The sequence below is a fragment of the Astatotilapia calliptera genome, chromosome 1 (genome assembly GCF_900246225.1).
Source record: "Astatotilapia calliptera chromosome 1, fAstCal1.2, whole genome shotgun sequence".
NCBI classification, from domain to species: Eukaryota; Metazoa; Chordata; class Actinopteri; order Cichliformes; family Cichlidae; genus Astatotilapia; species Astatotilapia calliptera.
Window position 1 is genome coordinate 20,386,409 of NC_039302.1, and position 18,734 is coordinate 20,405,142.

The window sequence follows — 18,734 nt, forward strand, 5'->3', positions numbered from 1 at the left end:
GAAATGTAATCAATGCAACAGATCCCACTCTATCTCTACTTGCACTTAACACCATGGGACCTTAACACTAAGGTGCGTCTGCAAAGCGTTAATGGTTGCACTGACACATCAAAAGAAGGAAACCAGAAGATATTATTACATTATTTGTAAAGTAATCCATTTTAAAAAATACAATAAGCATTATGCAAACCCACAAATGTGTATTTATTTAATTTTACGATTTATATCTAATGTATGTGGTCAATTAATAACACTCAAGGGGTCCTGTGTGGGTGCATGTATTAATGCCACCCACATTATACTCAAGGAGCCCAGTGCATCATAGGCACTGCTCAAACAGGTTAGTCATGGCAAACTAGTTGGAGAGAACTGCATCATTCCTCTCAGCACTGCAAATGGAGGCAGTGCCGGTGCCATGGTAGGGTAATGACAGCAGTGTCCCCAAACATGAATTTATTTTAGGGTTAGCTCCAGACTTGAAACTATAAATTTGTCTCCACTAATGATGACGACAATACACAGTATAAGTCAGAGACATGATTATTTCTGCTTACAGTCCCATGCCTGTTTCTAATTATTATCACAATATCTCAGTGCAAGTCAGAGTTGCTGACTCATGCATTGGGTGTTTCAGTCAAACTTACAAGTTCTCTCCAACATGGTTGGCCTTCCACATAAATACCAAGGCAGGCTTACAGCGTATAGCACATTTAAACTGTAACACCTTATGATCTCTAAGGAATGAAATTCAGAAAGATTTGTAGAACAGAGCTTGTGGAAGCTGGTTAAGAGATTTTAAAATAACTTAAATTAATGCTTGCTTAATTTACTTAGTGCTAGAGTATATTTGTGCACTTTGTTTGCTTAGTTAAACCGTGTCTTTGTGCATATCACCAAGTGACTTGCCATGTTACTGAAGTCTAATTCCCCAGTGTGATTTCTATTCCTACTCTCTCATGAGAACTGCTGCTTAGCACCTTCTGCAAGTCTAGCTGCCTGGCACTCAGGTGAAGCCTTTATGTAGTCACAAAAACAACAAGTTGGTTGGGAACTGTAGCCAATATGTGCAATGTTTAATAAGATAAACAACACCTCGTATTACTATACCTTTTAAAAAAAAACACAACACTGTAAGGACACATAATATGCTTGAGGCAATTTAGTTTGGCCAAGAGTCTGATCTGTGTTTAAACCAGTAATTTACCAGAATTTTTATTTGATTTTGTTAAAGAAATTCAATTAAGGTGTAAACTGCATTGAAACTGAATTGAAATTAAATTTGGCTGTGATATTGTTTTCCCATTTTAATACATCGTGTATGATTTAACTCTTTCCTCTCTACATCACACACCTACGTCAAACCCTGGACAAGAAAGGTTTCATCACTTGCCTCCTTGCTTTTCCCTGCTGTAAACAAATGCCTTGTTTTTCCTCAGAGACTCACTGTTTCTATGCAAAGGCTGCTGCTCTACAGTGTTTGAGTTTTCTCCCACCTGTCTCCCACCACAAAGGCACAACAACTAACTTTCCATTCTCCCTTAGGGCCACAGCAGCAGAAATATCGCTCGGGCTAAACAGCTACATGAAAGAAACAATGAACGAAGGCGGAGGTGGAGCTTTTCAAAGGATTTCATTCTTACAGTCACTGAGAAACAAATCACAAAGTTATAGTTTGAATTTAGTGGCTTCATAAACCTGAACAGGTACAGAGGGCAGCAGTTGGCATTTCTCTGAGGTAGGGCTCTGATTATTCAGCCATCAAATTCTAATGTATGTTTCAACATTCATCACATTTATGAAATGCTGTAATGCAAGTCAAAAACTATAATAAAGTTCATTTAATTTTTTTAGTTTCCTTTCATATTAACGGGACATGCTAGTAAGCCAGAATAAAATCTCCTTCTGTAAAAGGAAAACCTGTAGACTCTGATCCAGCTTCAGAAAACAGAAATTAATAGGGTTTTCATTTTGCTCATGTTAGTCTCATTTAGCCATGCTGTGCCAAGCCATGATTTTCCAACAGGCTCACAGCAGGGGCTAGCCAAGCAGCTGTGGTCCGTCTTTATAGGAGGCCAGATGAAGGCCTCTTTCTCTTAAGGACCCTCATGGTACTGTGCGGGTCATGTATAGGTGTACACAGAGCTTTTCAGACCCACATCTATACGTTATGGTGGTCTACTGCCCGCTGGGGGAAGTTTAAAAATTATCTGGAATGCTGACTACTCTTGTTTAGTTTTCAGCTTAGCCTGAAAGAAGTCAAACTATTTAAAGAAGTTCTTTGTAATACAGTGAAACATAGTGTTAAAAACAACTAAGGACTTTCTCAACTTTGGCTCACCACTGCATGTCACCAAACCTAGGCTACAAAAATGGACGAAAATATGGGACCATAAATCTGGCTTTGGCTGTGTCCTGACACTGTGCTGGACGTTACTGCAAGGTCTCGGTAAAGTAGTTCTGTGTTTGGAGCTCAGCACTTCAGTAGCTTCTACTTGAACCTCTGTGGTTAGTTTCACTCTGGTTTTCCCATTTGTGCTTTCAGATTGCAGTACACACTGTTGTATTATTTCAGTGGTATAATTATTATAATATTCACAATTGAATCTACCTCGCTATGGCTTCATGTCAATCACTGCATGTAACCTTGCAAGATAGATGTGTTCGGACACATGCATGCTTCTGAACATGTAAATGTGTGTGTATAACAGCTACACTGACCCATCATTATTATTAAATGAAAGTAAAGAGGATCTTTATGACTTATGATTTAATGTTTAAATTACACCGTAATCTGATCTAATCTGACTGCATTTTGATAGACAGTCATCTGTCTTGTCGCCATAACCTTTTTTTTTCTCACCCCGAGTGTTTAAATTGGTGAAAAACACAGTGTGCAAATGTTACATTAAAGAGCAGACACAGGTCTATAGGTCGAAGGTTAAACTGTTAGGGAAAAAAAGCCAAAACATCACAAAAGCATTTTAGCTGTTCAGCTGATATCTGTCCATTTATGTTAGTTATGATTAATTAATTGTATTAAACATACAAAAATCTCTTCATCCTGGAAATGTGTGTTTCTCTCACCTGTGCACTACTGAGATTCTTTTCACACTGTGCGATATATGGGTAGGACTGCTCTAATGGTTGCACCTTAAAACTTCTACGTCACCCCGCCCTAATAGCGATGCTATTGTTCATCTGTGATTCCGCAGTAATTATGGAGTAGGAGACCCTACCCAACCAAACCTGGAGTCCAAAATTGTAACAGCACACCTAAAGAGCTAGCGGCTCCAACTACAGAAACAAATGAGATACTTTTCATCATTAAACTTCTACACCAGAGAATTAGATCCTGATTGTGCTGTGAGGGAACAGGAAGTCTATAAAAATTCCGTACTCTGCTACTCTTGAGTCAGTCTTCTCAGGAAAAGGGAAATTGGTGCAATTGGTGTAATAGGTGAACTATACAGTTCTAACATCTTGAAAGTCAATGTTTGGTACAACCTCCTTCATTTTTAAACACAGTCTGAACTGTGTTAGCCAGGTTTTCTTGTAATTTTGTTAAGTAGTATTAAGGAATAGTTCTCTAGGCTTCTCGAAAGACATTCAAATTTTTTGTTCTGTTCTCTATCAAGATGATCCCACAGTGCTTTGATAATGACTCATATTGTTCCACTATATGTAATATGCTTTTATTGAATTGGCAGTGTGTTTAGGATCGTTGTCATGGTGAAAATTTAAATTGTTGTCAATCAGATGCTTTCCTATTAGAGACATGACTTTCAGATACTCTCCGTCTTCCTTTGATAGTATTTTAAGCCTGTCAGTTCTTCTTTTGCCTAGTTTCCTCCAATTTTTAACGACACTCTGCACACCATTGAAGCTACGTTTTTGGCTAATAACTCTCTGTCAATCACCTTGTTGGCCAAAAAACTTATGTTTATGCCTACCAGACTGTTATTTTTAGCTTTTTGTCATAGATTCGATTAAACAAATGGAACTAAATCATCTGCTTTTGTGACCGGCTGCTGCTAAAAATGCAATTTTAAATTGGTCCTTTGCTAAGATGTCTGTTATTTAATAATATAATATAATAATAATAATAATAATATAGTTCCTTTAAATGAACAGTCAAAGTAGAAAACAGCTATGTCATGTACAAAAACTATAGCACTGTTATTTGTGGACAGTGCTCGTCCATCTCTTGACTAAAAAAGAAAGTATTCCTCTGAAAATGATCAAGTACAAGGACCTGATTGAAAGGGAATTAAAAAAAATAGCAGTTAATGTCCAAAGAGACCGTTTAAAAGTCTGGATAATTACTGATTGAATCCTGGCTCTTTGGAAGAAAAATATAAACAAATAAGGAGTGACTCAATACTTTTGCACATTACTGTATGAATATTACAGTAATTTGGATATATATATATTTTTTTGTTTTTAATCTACCACACTAACAACCTTTATTGTGAATAAAAGCAGTCAGTGAAAGCTGTACGACACATGTTGACCTCACGAGCCATTTCTGTTTTTTCTGTTCCGCTTTTCAGTGCATGTTAATTTAACATTGCATCAACGTACTTCAATTAAAATATGTTAATTCATGCTGGATGGTTGTGCAGCATTAGAGATCATGGTGACCGTGATGTTTAGGAGAAATAATTTCCATCATAATGTTACAAGTGTGGTGATTTTTTCTTCAAAGAGCTGAAAACAACCCATTACATAATGGAAAAATAAATGCCCAGGCTGTGGTGTATAATTTTGCCTGCTGGTACATATAAAACCCATCTTACCCCATGTCATGTCCAAACAATCTACTCTTTCTTTTACAGACTGGTTACTGAGAAAATAAATTATTCCCTTACTTGTCAATTCATTAAGCACTAAAAACTAATCCTACAAAGTAATGTAACACAGAGATAAATGTATAACAAAGTAAGGGTTAGTGATTACCTGAGGCCACAGCAGCACTGTTGGTCTGGCTGCTAGTGCTGCTGACATCTACATACATCTCATCCTCTGCTTCAGTAGAAGATTCAGAGGACAAGTCGCCGCTGAGCTCCTCACTGGAACTACTGGTGCTGTGGTGTAGAGCATACTTCTTGCGTGCAAACATTTCACGATTCTTTCTCTGTTGTAGTAGTCTCTCCTTTTGCTTCTGAGTCCGCTGACCTCCTCCAGGAGCCGTTTTCACAAAGCGTTTCCTATGTAGAGGCCGTCGGCTGCTCAGGCACGCCCGCTTCAGCAGCACGGGCTCAGCATCAGACCGCACCCAGTTATGAGTGCGGCTGCCCCGAGTTCGGCCCATAGCAGGGCGCAAGCCGACTCCAGTGGCTCCGCCTCCTGTCAGGGCAGGGGCCTTATGTTGGCCTCCTGTTGCTCCTGCTTCCCCCTCGTCCTCCGAGCTAAGAGTGTCTGAGTCCCCGAATCGCAGGCTGGATGAAGGGGACGAAGCACAGTCACTAAAAGAGGACTCGTGATTATGCTCATCCTCGCTGGGTTGCTGTAAAAGTTCTACTCTGGGACGCTGAGGTGCCAGTGAACTCTCACTGATGTGGCCATCCTTGAGCGAGCAGTCTGATGGGCCTGCCTGTTGGCCTTTTCGTTTTCTACGTCCGGGAAAGCTCCGTTCTGAGTCTCTATGTGTCCCTGTGTCTCTCAGGGGCCGATGCCTCGACTCACAAAGAGTTTCAAAATCGCTGCCAGCTTTTCCAATCACCTCCATGTTGTTAGGGAAGCTCTTGGATGCCTCCATGGGTTCGGGATTCACCAGTTGCTCCTTCATATGCTCCTGTCTGTTGGCGGCCTCAGACGGCACCTCACTCTTCATGGTGGCAGGTCTGACCTCAAGGAGCAAAAACCAAGTGAACTTGCATTAATTCCAAAGCTTCTCACCACTGCATGTCACCAAACCTAGAAAAGGGGGAAAATGTAAGAGTTAAATAACACAGGTCAGTCAACAAAGAAACAGAAAATAAAATAAGCAAAATGTGAATGAGTACTGTCAGCTCAATGTAGGTCTGATGGATGAGGTATTAATAGTCTATGTTACACAGTAAACACACTTAAAGTCCTCAGTAGTCAGGCAGCTTCAATTGACCAACTTAACTAAATAAGACAATTCAATCATGTGCTTTTCAGTGTTCTTCAAACATGACTACAATCTGCCTTACAGACATCATTTAAACTGAAGTAAATGTAAATGTTTGTTTACACATCCAGAAGAAAATACACGGAGAGGGAAAACCAAAAGCATCAACTACTGATGGACTCTGTTATGGCCTCTGCAGCCTATCCTACAACAAAAACAAAACGACAACAAACAAACAGACAAACAAAAAACACTAGATGCAAAAACAGGTAAGAAACATACATTTAATCTAAGATGCATAAAAGAGAAATAGTAGATGATTGTTCTGTACTGATGGTGTTTAAAAGGAGAAAAATAATCATTTCTTAATTCAAGTAAACACTCATTCATGTTGAAACTAAAAAACAAAACTAAACAAAGTCTGAGAATATTTTTATTTGAATACTTTAATAATAAGCTGGATAAAACCTGCAGACAGCTGTCAACAAGTTATTTAATCACTCCTAGCAATGATTTATCATGTCGTCTTTCAGGACTAAACTGTGTTTCCTTATTCCAACTCAAGAGCAGGTGAACACAGCTAGGCCGGAGCTAGACTTCCTGACTCCGAGAAGTGCATGAATGCACGAACAAGTCTTCATTCTTAATATCCTTAACCAAATGCAGCATTTTTTAAATAGACTGTAAGACAATTATACTTCTATTTTCATTCTGCACTGAATTGTTCAAGGTAAACATTTTTGACATTTCACTGGCCAATCAACAACATGAAGAAACAGTAATCTAAAACAATACCTCACCGTCTAAATACAAGACAATCTATTCACTGAACAGGTCATTTTGTTTTCTCATACAAATTAACACAGAATGACCCCAAGCTGCTGATTAAAGACAGTAAATAAATACCCATAGGCTGACTCAAAGTAATGATGAGTCAACAGCCCTGATATGTTTGCATTGTTGTGGATACCAAGAAAAGCATGACAAAAAAAAAAAAAAAAATCTGAAAGGGAGACAAATTCTCGCGTTTATTTCATGACTCTGAGACTATATGAGTTATATTTGGGTGCACCAACGTGTATCTGTGAAGAGAAGGAGCCTTTTTCACTCTGGTGCCGCGGGAAATTTTTTCACAGTGGTTTTGAAGTCTCCCAGAACAACGACAAACCCAGTCATTTGTGAAATTTAAACCATTTTTGCACATACAACAAAAAAAAGCAATTTCCGTGACTCCACGTGTACATTCTAAAAGCACACAGCAGTCAACAGTGCTCTTTGCACCAACATGGAGTATAAAAACCGATAGGGCTCTGTTTCCAAACTGTCAAGAAAATCACGATGCCATTTAGTGATCAGTGAAACTGGAAACTGCTTTTAATTCAATCATAAATATCAAATCAAATCCAGAATTCAGTAGATGTAAAGCAGAATACTTTCTTGCAATATATTACATAATAAATATATTGCATAGCTTGGCATTATTGGCAATCCTGGATTTGTGTTTGGAAACATATGGACTGCAAAGGTACACATTAGAAATCTGTAATAGAAAAGGCTTTAAAATTGCTATTAAAAAGGGCAGAAAACATTCTGTTTACATACTGTAGAACATGGGATCCTAGCCTGACCTATATATCCATGTATAAGTGGATACTGGCTTATTTAATATACCTTATGAGCATTCATGTTTTGGCATCAGAATCTTTCGTTTTACTGATTATAATGCAGAGAAATATGTTTGGGGGTAATAGCAACATCACATAGTTGTTCCATCAGAACAGCTAAGGCTCAAAGATTACTGCAGCAAATGCAGTAGAGTAGCACCAGAATGGAGCCAAGCAGTGACTTTGCAATAGGTTAGGTACTGAAGGGTTAATAATCGGCAATCCTATCATGTTCATTTTTCAGTAAAGCTATAATACACTATATGTACCTCAACAGTTGCAAATATATTGATAGAGAAATTTAAACTTCCCAAATATTGGCATTAACACAATCAGTCTAGTTCTGTATAAGGTATTTTCAAGCACGAACAAACTATTTGATCATCTCTTAAAAAGCAGATCAGTATTTTTCTGGCTAACTTTTTTCTGATTTAGGGCGCTTTATACCATCAGTAAACCCAAAGTCAAATAGTCTGCACTGTATGCATGTAGCAACAAGCTGGTCGTACTTGTTGACCCGATGCAATCAGAAAACAAATTCATGATGCTACTATTTCAGAATATAATTTGGGAACATATTGTACCAACTCTGTCAATGCAGCCATCTGGAAGTACAAGTGATGTAACACAACACAAAAATATGAAATCAGTGCTTTGCTAGTCCCTGTCCACATTGTGTGCTGGGAACACACAATTCACAACAATATGAATTGGATTTCAATTTCCTGCTTCAATCTGCTTTTAGAAAAAATGGAGCTAAAAGCTAAAATACCAAACATGAAGAACACTGCATGCATTTAGGACAGACACAAAGTCAGTTGATAGCAAAAATAAGCATTTCTTTTTAAGATACAAAATAGGGATTTTAAAAAAAAAAAAAAAAAAACACTACACAGTTCAACATGCTCCTGGAACTGTCTGAGTAAAATGCACTGCACTGCTTTGGTATGTACATTTGTGCAACTCCTGTAGGTTATAGAGCATTTCCTGAGACAGAGAAAAGCCAAATGCACAAGTGACGTCCATTAGCAGCATATTGCACAACAGCACCCTGGCTGTCACTTGACCTGAAGATGCAACTTCTGTCAAAGGGGATGCTGGGTTTTATGCGAGCAGAGAGTGATTTGCTTAAGTATTTAGCATAACTGTAAAAAGCACATGCAACAATGGTCTTATATGCTTTTATATATATATATATATATATAACACATAAGTGAGAGTGCTTCAGATCTCACTGTAAAAGCTGCGCAATGACAAGCATGAATTCAGGGGCCTCAGAGGACAGCCCTGAAGGGGAAAAAAATCCCAAAGGCTCAAAGCTGCACCATAATACTGCTGATTTCTAATGCAGGCGATAAGATCACGAAGAAAAGGGGTAGTTCTACCACGTTAACTGGTGCCTATCTATACTAGAAAATACATGGGGGTGGGTGCAATCAGAAATGGCAACAGCAAACCAATTCAAGATGTACGACTGATTCAGTACTGCTGAGCTCTAACGATACCCACAGTGCTTTCTGACCACTAACAACTGATTAGGCAAGCAAAAACACAGATACATAGATTTATTTAGGCTGGCAGTATCGAGCCTGAAGCTGGGGGCTAAGCATACTTTCTACAACGCTTAACAATTACAATAAGCCCAGCTGCTGTCTGCCTGCCTGCCTGCCTGCTTGCCTGTCTGTCTGTCTCTCTCTCTCTGTATGTCCCATAAACGGTGCCGAAGTGACTGAGGCTGGATAATGTCGCTTTATTAGGAAAGCACTCGCACCACAATATCAGCTACCAATATTACGATAACGAATCGAGAGAAACCAGAGTGGACAGCAAGCCGTTGCCTGATAAATATCCCAGACAGAAGACAACAAAGACAACACGTACCTGTGTCCAAATCCTTTTTTCAAAATGTGTCACCGTCCTTTTTGCAACATGCGGGGTTGAATCCTGCAGGAAATAGTGACAAGTAGTGAAAACAGGTAGTTTTCTACGTGTTACCCGAACTGCAACTAGGCAGGCCTAGCACGCAGAAATCGCGACCCGGAGGACTGTAGCGGCCGGGATTGTGAAACTGGCAACACAGTCCCGAGCCGTGCCGAGAAGCAAAATCGAAGGCAGTGGGCCCCGGATGGCTACGAGCTAAGCTAATGCTAGCTCCACTTCACTCAGTAAATACTCGATTATTATCAGCCATTTTGGCTCGAAATGGAAACCCAGACGACTCGGACGAGACAATACGACCTCCGTGTTATTTCTCTATGTGACAAGATAAAAAAATCTCACTGTTTGCCCTCGACGAAGTTCCCATTCCTGCCTTCCGAGGCATCCACTGTTGTTTACCCAGCAGGTCGTCTCTTGGCTGGCCGCTTCTACAATGCAGTCATTGCCTGTAATGCCGCATGGGGGCGCTGAACCCCCGCCATCTACTTTTACGACACTTTACGACAGGTTCTTTACTCTTGAAAAGTGTGCCTTAAAAAATAATAATAACAACAATATAAAATGGTCGTTACAACCCAGACGGGAGAGTCTCTCTTTCTGTTTTTTTCTGCCAACAAGAAAAGAGTAGAACACCGGTGTAGTTATAGGTGTTTAATCCTATTGCCGGAGTTAATTTAAGATTATGTAGCGTTATTCGAGCCTCTATTTCAAGTACTAGCACGCCCACTAGTGTCTACTAGTAGACATACATTTTTTATGAGCATAGATGCGAGATTTTTTTAAATATTAAGTACTATTCTTTTACAAAAAACAAAAACTAAACTAAACTAATATCGCCACATGCATCCAATGATGTAAAATAAAAAGAAAAACAGGAACAAGCTAGATCCTGACATAGTAATATGAAAATGAAGTCACTTTGATTCTACGGTATTTTTTTTTTATCAGGACTTAATAAAATTAATCTGCCGCTTTGCAAGTCTAAAAATAGACAAATACAACCTCAGTTCCCTTAAAAACACGACGTATTACATTGTGCCTTTATTTATATAAGAAAAATTCAGCCAACATGTAGAAGCAGTGTGTGTGAAAAATACTAAGTCCATACTCACTGCTTTCATAGGAATTAAGACAGTACAAAGCAGCCAGTTTCTGCTAATCAAATGCACTCGTGTAACTGATCATCAGCAAGTGTGAGCGCCTCAATAAAAGTAGAAATTTTGGCATTTTGCTGATCTGTGTCTTATGTTAACACAATGCTTGGGAGTAAAATTCATCAGATCGTAGAGAAGCAGTTGTTAAAGGACTATTTCAAAACAATTTGAAATTCATCATTCTACAGTTAGAACGATTATGCACAGGTGGATAACATTAAAGACAGCTCTGAGGTTTCCCAGGAGAGGACCTGTGAGTAAACTCACCCCAAGATCAGACCATGCAATGCTCAGAAAAACTGCTAAAATAAACAAGTGTTACAAGTCAGACTCTTTTAGGATGTTATGATTAAAGTTCATAACAGAACAATTTTTTTTTTTAAAGACTGCTTGCTTGGAAGTGTTGCCAGGAGAAAGCTTCTTCTCTCTAAAAAGACATGACAGCAAGGGTTAGGTTTGAAAAGTTGCATTTGGACAAACCTTGAGACGTCTGAAACAATGTCCTTTGGACAAATGAGATCAAAGTGGAGCTGTATGGCCATAATACAGGGCACCACATTTGGAGAAAGTCACACACCTCATATAAGCAGAAACACCTCATATCAGCTGTCAAGCACAATAGGGTGAAGGTTTGTTTTGTTTTGCAGCCACAGGACCTGGACAACCTGCAGCCATCAATTCAAACATGAACTGCTCTGCATTTCGGAGTTTTCTAGAATCAAATGTGAGGCCATCTGTCCAGCAGCTAAAACTTGGCCTAAATCAGGTCATGCAACATGTCAGTGATCCCAAGCACAGCAGAAAATATACAGCAGCATGGGAGAAAAAGAAAATCAATGTGCCGCAATGACCAATCAAAGTCCAGACCTGAACCTGACTGATATGCTGTGCTGCAAATTTAAGACAGCTGACCTTAAGAACAAGTGTCAGCAAACCTCAGAAAAGTGAAGAAATGTCAAAAAGAAGAGTGGGCCCCAATCCCTCCACAATGATATAAGAGACTGATGAAGTCAAAAAGAAAATTGCTGATTGTGTTTCTACCAGTTATCAAATCATTGAGGGGTGTACTTGGTTTAACATGTCATATATTTTGATTAGTGTGCTTTCTTTTCACCATTGGCTGTCTATTTTTACAAATAGACAGTCATGGGAGGAAGCTGGAGTACCCGGAAGGAACCCACGCAAACAGGGAGAACATCATGCGAACTCCATACAGGCCTGATGGTGGAATTGAACTCAGGACCTTCTTGCTGTGCAGCAACAGTGCTAACCATCGCGCTGCCCTAAAAGTTAAAAATGAGGGAAAAAAATACAAGCACGCGTGTCCAAAAGAAGAGGAATCTAATGGTGGTTGAATGGTTTTTCTAAGTTGAACATGAACAGTATTGAACTTACGGAAGATTAAAAGTAGAAGAACAATGCTTAATCGCATCCACACTAGATATCAACAAATGAAATGTAAAACAAAGATTTAAGAGTAATCAAATTAAATTACAGAAAACACCAAGTGTGGTACAATTCCTTAATCTCAAAACCCCTCCAGGAAGCAGCGGTGGGAGTATTTACACGTATTACTTTGGACGACAGCATTCTCACCAATCTCCACATTACTGTTAGTTGCCACAGACGACTGTGAAATCTGTTCCATCTTACAACTCGTAGCGTTTCAAACATGTTTTACCCTTTGGCTTAACATGAACTTATAGACACTCTTTAACATCAAAGGACATAGCAGTGTGGCTGAGAGCTCCTCGACGCTGGATTGTTGCGTGAGACTTCCTGCAGTTCTCCAGCTAGTCGGTTTGTGAGTGGGAGCTTGCCACAGTGAAGTTATTTGTACTAACGGCTGCCTCTGTTATTTCCCGGTAGGAGTACGGAAATGAGAAGGCAGCAGGCACGGACAAACAGAGCACGGACACGGCACAGTGGGAACACCGGGCGCACACGGGGATTCATTGTGTAATATTTACATCACTGTAAATAAATGCACTGCACTGATCGCACAGAGTCCTGCGTTTTGGGTTCTATTTTCCCCACATTCCCACAGTCTGCCAGTGTAGCCGTGACAGATAACTTCAAGTCCTGCAGATGTAAAACTTTAAAAAGAAAAAAGATCACAGGCAGCTGAGGACGTCGCTGTTGTATCGGGATTTTAATGTTTGTTTGTTTGTTCTTTGTTTGTTTATTTTTTTACCACGTTTATTGCTAAAACGTTTAGCATTAGTAAAACATGTAAATACATAGTAAAAAGGCTCGGAGGAGGAGGAAGTTTTGGGCGAGTGGTGCAATGCGTAAAATTGGACACATTTGAAACGGTAGCAGTCAAGCAGGGGCAATTCTAGGATCAGAGCTTTGGGGGTGCTGAGCACTCAGAGAGCTGCCCAGCCAGGCAAGATAAACTTTACTCATCATGATGAGTCTTCTTCCCTGTCTCTGTCAGTCCCTGCATCCCTAAATGTCTCCAGTTGTTCCAAGTTCCCTCTGACTGTCTCCTTGGTGTATTTAAACCCCTGTTCCTCCCTGTCCTCATCATCTGTTGTCTTCATCTCCGTTATCAGTCATCATAATTTTACCATCTCTGTGCAAGTCTGCAAACTTTCCATAATAATTCATAAGATTCTTAAATTCATCAAGAAAGAAGAAGAAGAAGAATGAAGAATAATGAATGATGCTCATAGTGAGTAAAAAGTAAACTAAGTGCATTTTTTGGACAGAGATTAACTTTTAATGTGTATTATAATACAATACAGATATATGAAAATACACTCCAAAAATAGAGTCCTTGAATGCACAAATGTACAAAATATTGATTAAAAAATTATAAAAATTGAGGCAACTTTGCCTATGGTACAATGTATGAAAAGATCTTTATTGACAATACTACTATGGCTCTGCAGATTTTTTTCTTTTATTTTAACCTATGTCGCCTCACCTTGAAGTTGGCAAATCACTTTTGCTGGTCAACTCTCTCAAGCGGTTAAACAGTTTCTGTTTTGCCTGTCACTATTCCCTGTCTGTTTCCTTACCTGCTTCTTCCTGAACTTGTACTTTCTCTTCACGTTCCCCTCTTTCCTCTCTCCCTCTTTGGACTGACAATCATACACAAATAGATTGTATTCAATTAGATGAAAAATTACATTAATATGAAAAAAAATATATTATTAAGATCACTAATAAAAAAGTCCTCTCTCAGTGTGTTTTCACCACAAGGTAAATAACCAAACCACATGTAAATCTAATAAAAGATATAAATATTGAAACACTGATCCAACATTATCCTTTATTGACGGATCATTTGTTATTACACTTTTACCTGAATGTGGCTCCTGGGTTTAATATCGGCACAAATGACAAAATAACCAGATTCTCTCATTCCATTTCAAACAGGACAGTGGTAACAACAGTAGGCTACGACAATTTTAAGTTTTAGATTTTAAATAGCTGCCCAGATAGCAAGGAAACATTGAAACACTGTTGAGTCAATATCAGGCTGTGTCATTGAATCAACATTGAAGTGTGACGTTGACCTAACGTCACTCTTGCACCCGTTTTTAATGTTGAAACAACGTCAGGTTTTGATGTTGAATCAATGTTGAAACCTGACATTGATTCAACGTTGTATTTTCTAATACTGTTGACATTGAAACAATGTCAGATTCTGATATTGAAACACTGTTGAGCTATGGTGTTGATTTTCCACCTCTGTCGCACAGTGGCTTTTTATTAAAACAACAGTTAAATCATGACTGGAAATCTACCTCTCTTTATAGGTATTTTAACCAATACTAAACTACTGCATGTTTCCATCAATACTTAAACCACCTAAACACATAATTGTACTTATTCCTCAAATTGGACACCCTTTATAAAAAACAAAAGTCTCACGATGTATCATGTCAATATTATTATCCTAAAATAAGAAAGCATTGCATGTGATGTAACAGAGAAAAAAAATAAACAAAAAAAGGTCAATAGGCATATGTTTTGTTTGCTAAATACTTTATTAAAACACAGTTTTCTATTTACATTTATGTTTAACATAAATTTGTAATTTTTTACTTCGGGATGGGGATGCATGATGTGCGTCCTGCACCACCCAAACGATCTGGGGCGTACCGGAGCCATTTCTGCACTGCTTGTGCAAAGACAAACTCGGACATAGAGTTTGCCCCTAACTGCTGCGTCAGACCATCTAGGACAAAAATACACACACACACACACACAAACAAAAAAAGTGAATTAGAGCACATGAATAAGCTCATGTTATAGCACATGATAAATACTTTTTTGCCCCACTGTAACTGTCTTCAGCGGGGAGAAAGTATGTAAACTCCTAGGCTGATAAACATGAAAGTCACCAGGCGTAAATCTGCAAACTGCTGCATTTGATTCCCAAAGAGCTATGAGCGGAAAAAGTGATAAGTCTTAGCATAGTGTGCCGTGTATCCTTTAAAACAAAATAAACATGGGGTCCTTGGGCTGTACAAACTACAACCCGAGGACTAAACAAGCCAAAGACCAAAGACTCCATCTCCAGATTAACCGGACATGAAAGTCTTGTTATTAAGAAAGACAAAGTAATATAGCAAAAAAACGGTAAAACTTACCAAATATGCATTTGCAGAGCGCTGTATCTTTAAATGCCCTTTTTTGCTTTGTCTGGTCCTTGGTTTTTTTCCCTGCCCAGTTTAGTAACGAGGCCAGCTCGTTTGTAATGGCATAAGCCATTACACGGCGGACTCGCACCTCCAGTGTGGTCCCTCCAATCAAGGCAAGGCGTCTCACCTATAGACACATTTCAATAGATGGAATTAGCGTGTCTCATGTCTTAAATGTGTATGCAAGTGCTTGTGTGTTTAATCAACAGGCCGTTGTTATGTATTTAAATCACAGCTATTACACTTTATAGTTACAAAGTGTACATAAACTTTATATACTTACCATTGCCTTATTTGCCTCTATTGATTGAAGAGCTGCCTCTGCATTGTTTAGGTCCTCCATGTTGTGCAAGGGCAAATCCAGAGGCAGTACCCCAGCATCTACCGAATCATTGCAGCCGGTATTGCGGATGGCTCTGACCTCATCACGCAGTTCGTTCACAGCTCTCGTCAGGTCTGACAGCATAGTTAATATCTTTTGTGAGGTCGCATCTGTTTAAAAAAAAAAAAAAACAATTCTAGAAAAATTAATGGCTTAAGCAGTGAGAGGCAAAAAATTAATATATCCATAAGTGACGGTGTAACATTCTGCATTCAAGTATAAGTTGTTCTAACTCACATATATTTGATATTTGTATATGTAGCTTGCCATCACCAGTGCGTGAATTATGTGTGAATGGCTTTGGCATGTTCCTAGCAGCGTTTTCCTTCATTTCTGCCTTTACGTGTGGACGGGATTATTTTTTAAAACGAAAACGGAAAATCTCAGTTTTCAAAAATACCCGTGTACGTGTGGACATAGCCTCAGTTTTCAGTTAATGAAAACACAGTTTACGTGTGGACAAAAGGTGCAAACGCAAGGTAGGTGAGCGTGCAACGTAAAGTTAGGTGAGCGTGCAACGTAAAGTTAGGTGAGCGTGCAACGTAAAGTTAGGTGAGCGTGCAACGTAAAGTTAGGTGAGCGTGCAACATAAAGTCTGAATTGAGTGCGAATCGAAGCGGGTGCTCACCAATCATTAAAAGTAACAAAGTCATTGAACACATTTATACAGTTACCTTTACGTTTATCAATCATATATCACAGATTTACAATTTTTTTGTAGTACTATGCTAAAAAGCAACTACAGAGTGAAAGTCTGGGTCAAGCGCCGAGGCGACGGCAAGAACAAAGGAACTCTCGAAGCGTTAACGCTAGTTTTGTAAGGGAATATAACAGAAAAGTATGAAACGAAAATGTTTTCTTTGTTGATAGACTTTGTTCGCAGTGCAATTTACTTGTTGCCGGATTGTAATAGACACGATTTCGGGCTCCCACATTTTGTCCGAAACTGTACATTAACCAGTTTTTTTTTACTGTTATTCAAATGCGACCGTGGAAATAACGAATAGAAGAAAATTCATTCATTCTTACCTTATACTAATCGTGGTGCAGGCCAGTGCAGTGCATGAACTGATGCCTTCTCCGGTCAATTCCGCTGAGAGTAAATCGAATGTCCCGCTCTACTGTACAAGACAATGGTTACCTGGAGGGATGTACCACTGAGAGGGGTGCTATGGAATAGTCCAAGTGGTGGCAGCTTCAATTTCCCGCTCAACCATAAATCATTGGTTTTTCAACGTGATTGTTGTCACCTTGTCAACTATAAATAGATCAACAATCAACGATGACAGAACAACAGTGAATCAATGTTATTTCAATGTCAGTGTCAGGTTTCATCAGTATTTCAATGTTGTTTCAACATTGGTTTTGTGTTAACATTTCAATCCTGACGATTCTGATGGTTCAGATGGAAAATCAACATCTGTTCAATGTCTCCTTGCTATCTATACATTTCAATGGGAGCAACAGGACGGTCAAATGTCGCTGAATTTACTACAGAGTACGTAGGGTAGCAAACATCATTGGAAAACACGTTTTCAACACTGCAGGTTACCTGGGTGTAATGTTTTTCAGCCAAAAAGAAACATGGTGTGACTCCTACCTAACTATATAAAGAGTAACTTAGGGTTAAATGCAGCTAACATGTCCTGTTTTAAGCCAGGCACTTATACCTCCGCTCCGCTGCGTCTCAGCCACCATCGCTCTGGCAGCAACGGCGCTAGAGCCAGAGCAGGGGAGAGCTGGAACAAACCATTTTGAGAGGGGGGGGGGGGGGGTATCTATACTGTTATTGTTAAAATGTTACGTCTCAACCTATGTATGCTTTTTATATTTTAGTAGTGTGTCACACAAACAGCAAATATTGTCAAAAACAGCAAGAAATCTTTGGGGGTGCTTTGATTCATTTTGCTGAAGCACCCCCAAAAATGGGCTAAAATCGCCCCTGCAGTCAAGGTTGCTAAAAGGGAATGCAAAAGGATGGCTTGGAAAGAGGCCGCGGTTGTAAAAAAAAAAAAAAAAAAGATGAGTGCTCTGGACAAGGATCGGTGCAATTTGGTAAAGTACTATGAAATCTTCGAGTACAAATAGTGCGCCTTTATTTCAATGGAAATGCTAGACATTAGTTTGATTTTTTTTTTAGTCACAGGTACCGCCATCCACTCGCTCTCTATGAGATTCGGGTCATTTTAAAGCAGATGTTTGTAGCTCTTACCGCTCTGAAGAGCATAGGTATAATGTATGCGGACATCAAACCTGATAACATCATGCTTGTAAATCAGTCTCGACAGCCGTTTAAAGTTAAACTTATTCATTTTGGTTTGCCACTAGTCCTACAAACATTCCATGTGGCGCCATAATCCAGGCCCTTGGTTACAGGGCCCCTGAGGTCATGTTGGGTATACCTGTGACTGAATCTGCAGACATGTGGGCTCCTGGTTCTGTCGCAGCTTTTCTGTAATTGGGCTACCACCGGTATGTGTGAATATGAAATGATTGGAAGTTTTGTTCACATGCGGCACATTAGTCGGCCTAATGTACGGAGCCCCGCAGGGGACATGGGAGAAAAAAAATTAAGAGGGACTTTTGCGAGATCTCGCAAAACTAACTCGGGATCTCGCAAAAGTTTTGTGAGATCTCGCAAAACAAACTCGGGATCTCGCAAAACTTTTGCACAGCAAGAACTGTGTAAATAAATAGCCAGCTCTTGTTCCCACAGATGCAAAATACGATTTCATGCAGTGAAGTCATAACAACAACCAGTTTAAACTGGTTTGTTGTCTGGATTTTGATATTTAATTCTACCTCTTTATATTTATTTAGGTTGACAGTTTAATCATATTCTGA

At 39.3% G+C, this 18,734-nt stretch overlaps 1 protein-coding gene across 7 annotated transcripts in view; it reads right to left on the reverse strand.

The window, feature by feature from the left end:
* Positions 1-17,585, reverse strand: part of rnf111 (ring finger protein 111) — a 40,741-nt gene extending 23,156 nt beyond the window's left edge. For 3 of the 7 annotated variants that reach the window (XM_026168826.1, XM_026168818.1, XM_026168778.1), the window contains exons 1-3: positions 10,039-10,144; positions 9,640-9,702; positions 4,957-5,916 (exon numbers count right to left, since the gene is read on the reverse strand). In XM_026168826.1, coding sequence (XP_026024611.1) covers positions 4,957-5,833 — 877 coding nt within the window. In that variant the 5' untranslated portion in view covers positions 5,834-5,916; positions 9,640-9,702; positions 10,039-10,144. Of the gene's footprint in view, positions 1-4,956; positions 5,917-9,639; positions 10,145-17,560 lie in introns of those variants that run through there. The other 4 variants (XM_026168809.1, XM_026168801.1, XM_026168793.1 and 1 more) reach the window with 4 other exon arrangements.
* Positions 17,586-18,734: the final 1,149 nt, after the last annotated feature.